The sequence below is a fragment of the Pelecanus crispus genome, chromosome 2 (assembly GCF_030463565.1).
Source record: "Pelecanus crispus isolate bPelCri1 chromosome 2, bPelCri1.pri, whole genome shotgun sequence".
NCBI lineage: Eukaryota > Metazoa > Chordata > Aves > Pelecaniformes > Pelecanidae > Pelecanus > Pelecanus crispus.
Window position 1 is genome coordinate 150,317,370 of NC_134644.1, and position 13,757 is coordinate 150,331,126.

At 47.6% G+C, this 13,757-nt stretch overlaps 1 protein-coding gene and 1 non-coding gene across 2 annotated transcripts; both read right to left on the reverse strand.

The window, feature by feature from the left end:
• Positions 1-489: 489 nt before the first annotated feature.
• On the reverse strand, positions 490-4,545 carry RPL30 (ribosomal protein L30). Its single transcript, XM_075706318.1, has 5 exons — positions 4,491-4,545; positions 4,332-4,382; positions 3,200-3,345; positions 1,952-2,082; positions 490-657 (listed from the first exon to the last, which is right to left on the reverse strand). Exons 2-5 carry the CDS (start codon positions 4,350-4,352, stop codon positions 608-610), a joined length of 348 nt encoding a protein of 115 aa, XP_075562433.1. The 5' UTR covers positions 4,353-4,382; positions 4,491-4,545; the 3' UTR covers positions 490-607.
• LOC142593078 (small nucleolar RNA SNORA72) lies at positions 906-1,040 on the reverse strand. The gene has a single exon (XR_012830880.1). It is a non-coding gene; the product is annotated as a small nucleolar RNA SNORA72 (small nucleolar RNA).
• Positions 4,546-13,757: the final 9,212 nt, after the last annotated feature.

The window sequence follows — 13,757 nt, forward strand, 5'->3', positions numbered from 1 at the left end:
CAACTTGTCTGTCTCTAGCAACATCTTCCAAAAAACAAAACACAAAACAAAGTACTTTAAAATCAGCGTTGAGAAGTTAATTGGTATCTTATTGAAAGTATGATCTTATTCATCTGTCTAGCAGCTATCCTATTTGCCAACTGACAGATATATATTCTCTTGGAATGAAAAGACAAAGGGGATAATTTGCATTAGTACTTTGTGATTGATTTGGTAAAAATAGTGTGACTTTTTTTTATTTTAAGTAAACCCTTTGGGGTCCCCCCCCAACATCCCAAATGTGTTACTGTACCTCACATTACAATTTATTTTTGCATTAACACTCCAAAACCAAAAAATAAGGAAACCCTAGCCTGTTGGATTTGGCACCACGCTTGCCATGATCAAGTCTAACTCCACTTACCTCTCAAGATCCACAACTTCTAGAGAAAGAAACAGGCAAGTTTTGTCCTGTGAAGGTTATTTCTAACAGAACAGGAAACACAGCAGTGATAATGAATCTTCATTTATATAGTTTGTTGCTTAAAACCAGCAAAGGTATAATACAAATTTTTCTTAAAACAGATCTGTAACCAGTTTTATTGTAGAAATAACACCTTTACAGCATTTACTTCTCACTGGTTTGTTCTGGCATGCTTCTAATGATGTCAGAGTCACCTGTAAAACAAAAGTATATTGTTACAAGAGGACCCACAGAAAGATCTGTTTTCAGGAATAAGCCAAGAAGTTTAAAAAAAAAAAACACAACCCACACACTGATTCTACAAATCAAAACCAACTTAAAAGCAATACAGAGACAGTCTGTTCAGGAAAAAAGCAAGTAATTTTCATGGCTTGATAAAGTTACAAGTTTTGGGTTTTTTTTTATTTTGCTAATCCACACAGTATTTTTCCGATAATGATGTAGCTGTCACTAGCATTTACAAAGCCAGTACTAGAGCAACAACCTAGTCCTGGAGGACACAATGCATAGTTTTAATATAGCGAATGTCTAGCCTCCCCTGATCACGAAAATATCAGGACAGCGAGAATATTCGCATTACATTACACAGTGGTAAGATTTACTTGCAGTTTCTTAGCTTACAGTTAGCGCGCGCACACACCCCCCCGCCCAACAAACCTAAAAGTAACATTCTGAAAATTAAGTTTACAGCTAATATTTAAATACAAGCAAGCTAAATAAAGTTTTCTGAAGAAACACCAAATTCAAACCAATGTCACTTTGGGAACATTCGGTAAAAGTTATTACAGAAATCATTAAATCCATGTGTGTGCATTTTTTGGTCAACAAACAGAACAAGAGACTGATTCTTCTCTTAGAAGATTTTGGAAAGAGGATGAGACGTCACCTAATTAGCAGCCTATATGAGGAACCTGAGCAACTCTCTGGGACAAAGAGTGCTACCAAACCACCAAACCATAGTAACTACACACAGGTTTACAGTTTTAAAATGTTTAATATGATTTTCAACCCCGGGTTAGTATCCACCTGCACACAGGTTATTTTTGTAGATATCATTCTGGGAAGCAGGATAACTCACAATTCTTTGTCTTAGATTAAGGACAGTCAAATAAGGCTGACACACACAGCATGTTGCACCAGCTCATATTCTAGCTGATGGGCTCAGAAACACACACCATAAAGTTGCTTTCCAGCCACTGAAACCTCATTACAGACCAACAGGTAGACAAAACACACTCACAGGGTTTAGCAGTAATGGGAACTATGCGCAAACATAAGCAACAGTAATTCCAGGTTCTAAGAATCTAGGACTCTCAAAAGAAGAACAGGATCTTGGTCAGAGGAAATTATGAGTTAAACCTCACAGAAAAGGACAGCAAAGTATGTCATCGCCCCTGCATGTTACCTGCTCAGTGTTGCTACTCACAGGTGAACAGAGGAACCACCTATACAAACCCATTTGGTCACTGTCCTGTAAGAGAGACGTACCTGGGTCAATGATAGCCAGCGTGCACACTCTGTAGTATTTTCCGCACGCTGTGCCCAATTCAATGTTGTTGCCGCTATAATGATGGACGCCAGTCTTAGCAAGCATAGCGTAGTACTCGATCTCCGATTTTCTGAAATTCAAAAACTAGGTGTTACAGTACTAATAAACAATTCTGACTGCAATACAGCGAGAGCAGCTTTAACTCCAATCACACTTAAAGCTTACAGTTTTCCTTCCCACCCAGAAAAACACTTCTGTTCCTTGCCAGCAAACATCACTACTGTGTTGTGGCCCAGGAACCCTCATTCAGAAGCATGCTGAAGGCACATAACAGCAAACCCACTTTTGGAGTGCAAATCCTTGAGGATACTCCTACACATGCTCACTTCTACAGGAAGGGGATTCAGGACTTTCAGATTTCCAAAAGGTTGTAGGAACTAAGCCAAAGTGCATAAACAATGACCCTTATTAATGCTGATACCCAGCAGCCAGATGCTGAACAGATCTGACTGCCCCTAGCTGTGAAAAACTGTATTTTTCTAAAAAAAGTCGATCTGTATTCCCTTCTCTTCTGACTTCCACCAGGAGATTCTACTAGTCGATACTGTTCCTCAAGCCCTTTTGGGATCCCCACTAACATGTTGCCCACGGTAACAGTCCTGCAATTTCTCAAGCATCTCATTTTGGTTTTCTGCATTTACAGTTTCCTCAATCCATCAATATCTCTTGAAGATAAAGAGGGCCCAGAAATTCAACAAGGAAAATGTCAGGAAGTTAGTAAAGATTTAATTTTCAGAAAAGCAGTTTCACTGGCCAGGAACCTAAATTTATAATTTACTTGGACAGCACGTTTTGTGTGCTTCAAATATTTTAAGTCGGTGTCAATTACTAGTTTTCCTACCTATAAAATTATTTTCCAATATACTACTTTGAAAAACCACAGGAATTCATCCCCATTATACTTTTAATGAATGCTATCACAGTGTGAAAAGCTCACATATCTTCGCTAGTGCAAACTCTTTAAGTTAGAAAAGTAGAAAAATGTTGGGAAGCATTTCAGCACATCTGGACCTGAAATCATTACACACCAAACAACCCACCACTTACTTCCTAGCACTCTGGAGTATGCCAGCAAAGTATTCTGCATTACTAATTCACTGCAACAATTAACATGAAGTACACGCTGTATCTGTACAAAGAACCTGTCTTAGTTTTAAAGAGAACTGTTTTTTCATACATCTGCTTACCTCAAAGCAGGACAGTTGTTAGCTAGGATGACCAACTTGGCTTTGCCCTGCCGAATCATTTTCAGAGTCTGTTTGTATCCTAGCACATATTTACCACTTTTCATAACCAGCTGAAGCCTAGAGTTTATGGACTCTAGGGACTTTTTCTGAAAAAGGTGTAGAAAAGCATTATTGTATATTACTTTACATTTTGAAAAATGGTGGAGAATGCAAGAAAATTCTTTTAATAATTTCCCTATAATTTGCAACACAGAATAAAAAAGCCACCCTACCATATGAATATGAGAAAGCTTGTGGATAAGGGGGTTGCTGATACTATGTTTTCCCAACTTCATAAAAATACCCCTTACCCACATTACCTTACAATAGGAAAATACATCTTAAAGCATTGTCACTACTATTTACGTTAATCAGTAGCATCCGGGTGTATTTGACAGGCCTTTGTCACAGGAAAATACATTTTAAAGCATTGCTGCTGCTATCTACGTTAATCAGTAATGTCCGGGTATATTTGACAGGCCTTTGTCAAAGCACAGCTAGTCAAGTCCAAGTAAATACTACTTCTGCCTTACAAATCTAAGCCACACTTGGAGTACATCTTTTCCCAGGGTACATACTAATAGTGTTATATCGGTCAGCAGAAACAAGTAATCACACGCAATATGAACTGACACTCCAACAGGAGAGCGTGGTGCTCATAACAACAGGTAAGTGCATGTGCAAGGACGAGCACCACCGTCTAACAAGAAAACCATACTTGCCGGACTAACTCCGAGAAAAAGGCAAGATCATGACAGGAAACGCGACAGTGGAGCTCCCCCTTCCTCCAGCGAGCACAGGGGCCCCGTGAGCAGCCCGGGATAGCGCACAAGAGGGAACGGAGGACAGAGAAGCCGGTGGGCGGCGACTGCAGCCTGTGCGAGGCGGCCACGGCCCGAGCTCCGAGGGCCGGGAGAGGCGGCTCCGGCTGCGCCCAGGGCCCTCCGGCCCCCGCCCCAGACGGCGCCGTGGCCCACGGTGCCTCAGCGCAGCACCACCCGGCCCCCTCCGCCGCCCCGTCCCGCGCAGCGCCCGCCGCTGGCGGAGGCCGGGCCGCCGCCACGTGAAGCCGGCGCGGCCCGCTCCCACTCACCGTCTTCTTCGCGGCCACCATGTTGCTGCCTCGCGTCGGGTCGGGCAGTGACTGCAACAGAGGGACGAACGGGGGAAGGGGTTAGCACCAGGCAGCAGCCCCCGCACCCGGCAGCGGCCCCAGCGCCCACCCGCGCCGCCCCGGCCGAGCCCCACTCACCGGAGACGCGCCGCCAAGATGGCCGGGCCGCCAGAAAGGAGCGAGCTCCCACAAGGCACCGCGGATCCCTGCGCGGCAGCTCTCGCGAGAGCCGCGCGCGGCCTCCCTGCCCCTCCCTCCGGCTGCCAATGCGCCTGCGCCCAGCCGCTGGGGCGGGGCCTGGCGCCGCTGGGGGCGGGGCCTGGCGTCGCTGGGGGCGGGGCCAGCGGCCGAGGCGGGGCGGCCACCGCCATGGCAGCCGCGCCGTGCTTCAGTGGGTGGGCGCTGCTTTGCCGCCCGCTTTCCTTCGCCCTCCCCTTCCCCAGCCGCAGCGTCTCCCGTGTTTCACAGAGCGATTTTAAGTGCCCTTTTTGCCGTCCCAGCCTTGCGGGAGACCTCAGGCGCTGATCAAGGAAGCCCCTTGCGGGGGGAGTCCCCAGAGGCCTGAGCCTCCCAGGGGCCTGAGCCTCCCGTCCCGTGGGGGCTGTCACTTCTGCCGCGGGGCTGATGTGGCAAGTTACGGCATGGAGAAAATAAATCTCTCTGGCATCACAAGCCACCGGAGCAACAGACACACCGGCTGGTCTGACTCCCCGTTCCCCTGCCGTAAGTGCTGAGCATGCTGGCTTTCTGCAAAGCAGCGGTGCCTTCGTTTCGCCAGGCCCGACAGCATCTGCCTGCCCCCAGTTCTGCACTGCAGTCATAAATAAATTGTCCCGGTGAGATACAGCCCCGGACCAAGCAGACGCCTGGATTTCAGGCGCGAAGCGTGCCGCTGAGCTTGGGAATAGCTCTGGGCCTGAGGCTGCCTGCGTTAGCGGGTTCAGCTCTGGGCTCCCTTAGTAAAGCTCCCAGGTTTGCTGGGGGCTGTGGCACTTGGCTCCCACCTGGCTCTGCGGTGGCCTCGGCCCGTGCGAGAGCAGCTCGGTCCTCTGCTGTGCTGGAGTCGCAGTGCAGGGAAACCTCCTCCTGCCCCCCGTGGGCTCTGGAAATAGCTTGAAAATTAGGTTGCTGAACACACAGGTGCTAGCTATGAACATGGCTAGGGCATGAGGTGCTCAATTTCAGGCTAGGAACAGCTGAGGTTGATCCCGCAGTGGTGTCCAGCCTAGGACAGACAGCCCAGGTTGGTGCAGGGAGGAGCAGCGAGCACGAGTTCAGCTGACACCTGCTTGGGCGTTGTGGGGATGAGCAATGTGGGTGCTCAGGGTGTGAGTTTGGGGGGTTCCCCTGTGACACCCACCCAGGAAGGGGCCCAGGGTTCCACCCACAGGATAGCAAGTCTTCTGTTGGTGCGACTTCGTGCTCAGGACACACCGCACCAGAAAGGCACCCCCAGCGTATACATTTTCTTATGAAATGACAAAGCTAGCGTAAAAACTTTTCTAGACTTGCCTGGGTTAGTACAAGCATGGGAGAGCATTGTGCTTGTTGGCTTTAGGAAGTTTAATGTCTTTGCTGATACATGATATGTAGCAAGAAACTAAAAAGCCAAGCCAAAACATGTTGTATTCAGTTATTCTAGTATGCTCATATTAATAGAGCTTATTTCCAATAAGGGAAATAATTTATAGCAATATACCGTTACGCCTTTCTACTGGTATGGCTGCCTCCATGCTGACTTTTTTCTGGTATGTGATCACACACCTTACCAAAATATTTATAACAGGATAACCTTCTCAGAGACAAGCAGCCTTTGGTCAAAGTGCACACCATCATCCCAACCATTTTTTCTATGTAGACACTGGGTAACAACCTTAGGTTTTGACAGATCAGTTTAAGCACCTAGATTAAGATCTAACCTGCTAACACTGAGATAAAGATGAGATAAAGGTATGTTAGAAAACATCACCAAACTGAAGTGGAGCTTAAATATCCCAGGTGAAACTCAGACATTGGTCCCTCTCTAATTGTAAAGTCCTCTGGCAGTAATTTCTAGATTAAGCACATATAAATAATATATGTGCTATATAAATAATATATAGTATCACGCCCTACGACGAGGCCATGATACAGCAAAAATAAAAGAAAGGGAGGGAAGTAGCAGCCAACGTCTCCATCTCCAACAAACAAGTCTCAAGATGGAGAGATCCAGGAAGCAGCTGGCAACCTCAGGATCACCCGTGGGGTCTCTTGCAGCAGTTCAGCTGCAAGGAGTAACCACTGGGCATGCTGCAGAAGCCGGCCTGTCCATGCAGCACAGGCACACATGTTTCTGTAGAGAAATCACAAAGCAACTTTTTCGCCACGTTATGAAACCCCAAACATTGCCCCCTCAAATGCAATGGTAATAATACTGTCAGCTTGTTAATAGGGTGGTCTCATTGCTTATCTAAAAATGACATGTAATCCGATGACAGTAAATGAGGCACTAAGAAAAACGGTATGTGTGCTAATTGTGTGTGCTGTTGTAGATGGTGTATAGTTAAATGAGAGAAAAGGCTGGGAAGAAGAGAAAGAGAAAAGAAGAAAGAGAAAAAATAATACTGAAGTCTAAAAAATGAGCAGTGCATGGACACCCTATGGCAGAGCCCAGGATGGATCATTCTGTTTAATTCTCTGAACTTCTGAGATCTTCAGATCTCAGAAGCTGAAGCGGCAGCACTGCTGACCCTGAGAGAAAGTGGAGATCACCCTGACAGCTGGGGACACAGAGGAACGTCTGAAGCTGTACCCCCGCTTACCTCCTTCCCTGAGCATCAGCAGGCAGCGGGTAGAGCTCAGGACTTGCTCCTTGTCAGAGCTGCTGGGTCCTGAGAGGATAACAGGTACTGGCCCGCTGCCAGCAAAGAACCAGGAAATGTTAACCCTGAAAGACAAGATTCAATTCAAAAACAGGTCTTTTGAAAAGCTAGGCCTACATCTTTATTTTACCAATATGACCAAAGCATACTGTTTTGACAGGATGAAAATATGCAAAAATACACTCCTGTTCTTTCTTACATTTTCAGTCCTGTCAAAATCTCTGCACAATTACACAACAGCGTTGTGTGAACACCTGCAGCCATTGTTTTCTCCTTTTGCACTTGTCAGGGCTATTAAAAGTGACAGACTGTGTTCTCTGATAATCATCGCATTTACAGCAAATGCAAACATGTTCATCGAATTTTCACAGGGTCATGCACCAAACTGTCCCTTGTATTGCCAGACAGACAAATGCAGCTCTCTGTTTCAGATCGCTGGGAATTTGGAATCCCAGCAATGCACAGGTCCGCTGGATCTGGATGCAAACCTCTCCTCGGCCACCCTTCCAGCAGCTTTACTATGAGAAAGGAAGGAAGGAAAAGAAAGACCTGTAGAGGAAAATGGGCCAAATGCGGAAAGGTTATCTCATTAGGGAACAGGGAAAATCTTGAGGTTAAATACTGTCTGTCATGGGTACCTAGATACTTGCACATCTTGGATATGTTTTTAGCCAGTAAAAGGATGATAAGGAGTATGTGTGTATGCACATATATAAATATGCACATATATAAATACATACATTTGTTTACCTATATGTGTAGCCAGCTTAAATGTAGTGCCAGTACAGTAAGATACTTGTGTTTTCTAAGGGCCAAATTGTGCAGAAATCCACAGGTGCAGATTTCTAACAATAGTAATTAGTCTGATAAGGAGATCTTCAGATTCCCTCCTTCCCAGAAAATTACAAGGTATGTCCTAAGAGCTAAGTTTCAAGGCCATTGCTATCCCAGGCAAAACAAAAATAGCAGTTTCAGAAGGCAGTTCTCTGCAGTTCATAAACTAGCATCACAGAGCAGCTTTCAGTGGAGCTACACAAATTTGCATCAGTGGAACATTTGGCCTGAATTATCTGCCACAATAAACAATTCAGAGTATTTTATTGCCTGGTCAGTACTGGTCTTTCTGTACAGAATAGCCAAAGAGTTGAGAAAAGGAGTCACAGTTTAAAAAAGAAAACTCATGATTAATAGAATGTTTTGAAACGTCTACTGTGATTTGGAAAGTCCCAGGATTTGGATCTGTCAGAAAGTAGATATAAATTTAATAGCTGCAGCAGGAATCATATCTAAAATATTCAAAATTATTAACAGCTAGTGAGCTCTGGAATGAGTGAAACAAGTTTGATCATGTAGTACTGGCCTGGGGAACGTAAAAATTGCCAGGACCTTAGAGAAATCTTTATGAAGTTGGCTTTTGAAAGCGTATTTCTGCTTGTGTGTAAGAGGACATAGGTATTTGTTGATTTACCTCTGGAGATACAGCTATCCCTGAACACTCCCAGTTTACATTTTATTTTAATTTCCCAATTTATATTCCTGAATAAAATAGGTTTTTTACTACTGCCTTCATTTGGGGCAATACCAGGGTGGTTCAGATTAGAGAAGGCAGGGAGTCTCCGGAGAGGTGCCCTGCCCAGGAGAAGGGATGGGAAGGCTATCAAGGATTTTCATCTGCCAGCATCACATTGCAGGCACTGGATCACTTGCAGTCATTGTTTTGGGACTCTGTAGAAGCACAGGGCATAGCTTGTGAATGCCACTGCCACAGCCCGTGCTCCCATACCCTCTCACTCCCCACCCCTGCCTTCTCCCACTGCCTGTCACACACCCAGGAACCTCATTTCATTTTCAGTCACATCTCACTTCTCCAACCCGGGGACTCCTCAAAGATCCTGCATCTTCACCTGAAAGTGCAAGTCACTACGACTTATCCTGGCCAATAGGTGAGCATGCCAACACAGTGATGCACGCTATCTAGAAAGTAGAAATAAAAAGTTTGAGCCTAACTGGCGTCAGCCCCAGCCCTATCTTGGCCTCAGTGGTGATTGCTTGGACATAGAGAGGCTTAAAGAAGGGAGCATGCACCAGTTCGTGTTTGCACAGTGAGCTCTTGATCTATGTCAGCATGTGTAACCTGCCCCCATGGTAAACCCATGGAGTTACTGCTTTTGGTTGCAGGGGGGAGCATCTTGGTGCTCCCAGCAAGGCAGGACAGTGGCACAGAGGCAGCTGCAGAGCAGCACGTTATCCCGCGGGAACGTGTTTGTGCTGAATGATCTGCAAAGGGCACATGTTGTCCAAGCCTGACCTGGTACATGGCAATACTCGGCGCTGGTGAGGCCGCACCTGGAATCCTGTGTCCAGTTTTGGGCCCCTCAATACAAGAAAGACATTGAGGTGCTGGAGCGTGTTCAGAGAAGGGCAACAAAGCTGGTGAAGGGTCTGGAGCACAGGCCTTATGAGGAGCGGCTGAGGGAACTGGGGTTGTTTAGCCTAGAGAAGAGGAGGCTGAGGGGAGACCTTATCGCTCTCTACAACTACCTGAAAGGAGGTTGTAGTGAGGTGGGTGTTGGTCTCTTCTCCCAAGTAGTTAGTGATAGCACAGGAGGAAATGGGCTCAAGCTGCGCCAGGGGAGGTTTAGGTTGGATATTAGAAAAAATTTCCTCATGGAAGGGGTGGTCAAGCATTGGAACAGGCTGCCCAGAGAGGTGGTGGAGTCACCATCCCTGGAAGTGTTCAAAAAATGGGTAGACATGGCACTTTGGGACATGGTTTAGTGTAGTCTACCCTTGATTGGTTTAGTGTGGACTTAGTAATGTTAGGTTAATGGTTGGACTGGATGATCTTAAATGTCTTTTCCAACCTAAACAATTCTATGATTCTATGAATATGGCTGGTACACTGAGGTGCAGCCTTGTCCTACCACGACCCTGCCCATGTCCAGCTCCAGCACTGGCTCTGTTGTGTCCAGTCTTCCTGCTGAAAAGACGCAACTTCTCCTTTACTTGTGAGAGGCGGGAAGAAGACCATGAAATTGTTATTTAGTGATTCTGGGAGTCACCTGCCAAATGATCCTTGGGTTCTCATTCCTATTTTTGTACCGTATCCAAGGCCTGTTTAAAAAACGTGAAGTACAGAGCAGCCCTGGCCCCTCCGGTGAGTGCCCTTGGCTGCCGATACATGCCCACACACGTTCCCTCTCTCTGGCCTTGTAAATCTTGAATTCCTTTCTGCGCTGTTTCAGTAAGATGGATGGTAGGTGCACTCCACACAACTTACCCTTTGGTTAGGACATGGAGGGAAGCAGGTACAAAGTTCCGCAGGCCAGAGAAGGAACTGAACGTAGCTTTCCCTTTTTTGTTTTCCTTAGTGCCCAATGCTCGATGAGTCTGTCCTGGTGGCCCAGCCTCCTTGCTTTGTTCTCTGAAAGAACGTCGTAGAAGAAAGGTGGGCTATCTGGTATGTTTGCCATCCCTCCCTTGCGTATGCGCTGTCTGCAGGCAGCTTCCTCAGCTGTCGGGACTCCTTCGCAAGCACAGACGCTTCTACATTCCTGTCTGCGGCAGCGGATCCCATCCCAGTTGGCAGGCGATAGTGGGGTGCCTGGGTGGCTTCACAGGCACATCCACCTCTGACGCTGAGGCACCCGCATCTGTGCTGTACACGGAACCCTCAGGTGCTGTGCAGGGAACCAACCCAGCTCCCACCACAGCGCCGTCGGGATTTCACACCAGCAGCATGAACGTTAGATATTTCTGAAGTTAACTGTTCAGTTGCCAAGACCTTCATTGCACTTCTGCTTTTGTGCTTACACAGCAGCATGCTTTGCTAATACTAAAGTTACCAGCATTTCACTGTCTATTGTCTGGTAGAAATCTTATATATAGCCACAAAGAAATCTATACAGCCTACAGTTTTTTCTATTATTTTAAAAACTGTCCTAAAAATGAACTCAAGCTGAGGAAGCAGAAGTTATTATGTTTAGGCTTACGTGGTATATTCCCTCCTGCGTTGCTCCTCATATGTTTGCCAGGTGATTTCCCAGAGTAACGGGTGCAGCGCATTCAGTGTGCACTGCGCATGAAGTGACTCTGACAGCTCCAGGGTACACCTTATATCCATACAATACATACCTTATCTGTATCAGTCTTTCCCAGGTGTGCCAGGGCTTGACACTCATGCTACAGTGACAGTACGCATGCCATACGGTATACCACATGTGCCAGGATTTCTGTATGTCCTGCAGTCTGGCTGGACTTATTGCTCTACCTTGCCTGCAGAACATCAACAAACCCTGGACAAATGTCTAAGGACAATATGATTTGTCTGGACAAGTTTCTGGATGGATGAAACCCGTTTATTTAGAAGAATGGGTGATTACTCTAAATTTGAAGCACATAGTGAAACAAGTTTTGGGTGCAATAAATAAAATACACCAGACCTGCTTATGCAAGCAAATATATGGCAAAAATTCTTTGTTCTTACTCTTTGGAAAGTTTCTAAGCCACCTGGACCTCCCTGGACATCTGATCATTTGCCTATATGCAAATATAAAAACCATATTATCTTTATTTTACCTTTAAGGCTGATGGTAAGGATGTTACAGGTGGTTGCCGAATCCAAAGGACTCTGCAACCGGGGGATTCCTTCTTGCGTCCCAGCTGCTGAGACCCCAAGAGGTCTCCCCATCCCAGTCCCACAGATGCATCCGCTGCTGCTCCCGTTTGCAGGGGGGGCCAGTAGCGCGGCTGAGCCCCCGTGCATGTACAAGCACACCCCCCCGGGACGCTAAGGCAGAGCACTGCGTTTAGCAGCATCTATATGTACCACACTAAATGCAGACAGCCCAGAACTGCTGCTCCTCTCCGGCTGGTCCGGACGGGGGTTCCCCACAGAAACCCTGCACCCTCAGTCTCATGTTCACAAGCACAGCCACGCTGATGGACCCCCAAAGATCAGCATGGCCTCCAAGCCTGTCTAATACCCCTGCCCAGACCCCGGGACCTCTTACCCGGTGCACGGGTCTCCCGCTACTCGACGCTAACCCGGCTTGAAGTTTGCTAGCGAGTTTCCCCTACGGGTAGCCGCACCCGGGATGAAGTTCACGGGTCTGCAGCCGCTGCCACACAGCCCCGCGGTCCCTTTCCCGGCTGCTGCCGCTTAGACCTTGTGGCAGCGGCACACAGCACGGAGAAACGCCTCAAGGTCAGCAATGAAGCAGCCGGGTGGGCCGGAGGGAGCAGGGCAGCCCCGCCGGCCCGGGGGGGGGGGGGGGAGTGTTTTAAGACACCGTCGCCAGGGCCACCCCTGCGGCCCCCCCGGCTCCGTCGCTGCACGGCGGCACCTCCAGCCCCTCCTCACCCCGCCCCGGGCCGGGCAGTCGGGAAGAGGCAGCCGCGCCGGCCGCCGCGCCCCGCCATGGGCTGCTCCAGCAGCGCCCGCGGCCGCCCCCAGGAGCCGCCGCCGCCGCCGCCGCCGCCGCGGGGTGAGCGGGCCGGGGGGCGGCGGGCCGGGCCGGGGGGCGGCGGGCGGGGGGTGCCGCGGGGCTGGCGGAGGGTGGGGAGCCGCCTTGCTGCGCCCCGGGAGGGAGGGCTGGCTCCCCACACCGCTGCTGCTTGTGAAGGAGTGAGTTCCCAGCCGCCCTCCCTCTCCGCAGGCTTTTTTTTTTTTTTTTTTTTTTTTTAATGGGCTTAAGCTGCGCCAGGGGAGGTTTAGGTTGGAAATTAGGAAAAAATTCTTCTCGGAAAGGGTGGTCAAGCATTGGAACAGGCTGCCCAGAGAGGTGGTGGAGTCACCATCCCTGGCAGTGTTCAAAAAACGGGTAGATGTGGCACTTCGGGACATGGTTTAGTGTAGTCTACCCTTGATTGGTTTAGTGTGGACTTGGTAGTGTAGGTTAATGGTTGGACTGGATGATCTTAAAGGTCTTTTCCAACCTAAACGATTCTATTCTATTCTATTCTATTCTATTCTATTCTATTCTATTCTATTCTATTCTATATTCTGTTCTATTCTATTCTATTCTAAATTTACAGACAGGTCCTGCGGTTGGTCCTTTTGCATAATGCCTTGTAAATCCAGTGCTTCCCCCCACCCGCCCTTTAAAATAATAGTGAACTAGCAGTACCTGACCCCGCTATCCTTCCTTTTTCTTACAAAATCCGTACCTCCACCCCAACACGGTTTACAGCACTGGCAATACTCTTGTGACTTTGATTTGGCTCAGGTCACAGAGGGTTAATTTTGAGTGCAAGGAGTATTTGTAGGATGCTCCATAAGAGTATCCTTGCTGTTCAGCGAAGGTTAAATAAAACTTTGTTTCCATATTCATCATACTTAGTTCTTTGCTCCAAGAGCAGGTTGGAAACACTTTTATAAGAACCTGAATGCTGCAATTACACATATCCTCTCCAGAAAGATACCATCCTGAAGATACATAAAAGTTGTTTGCATTTCATTTTGCTGCATTTGTTTCCTGTGTTCTTGAGTTACAAATATCGTCTGTTGCTGTTTTTCTGGCTGCAGCATCCGTGTTTTCTGCGG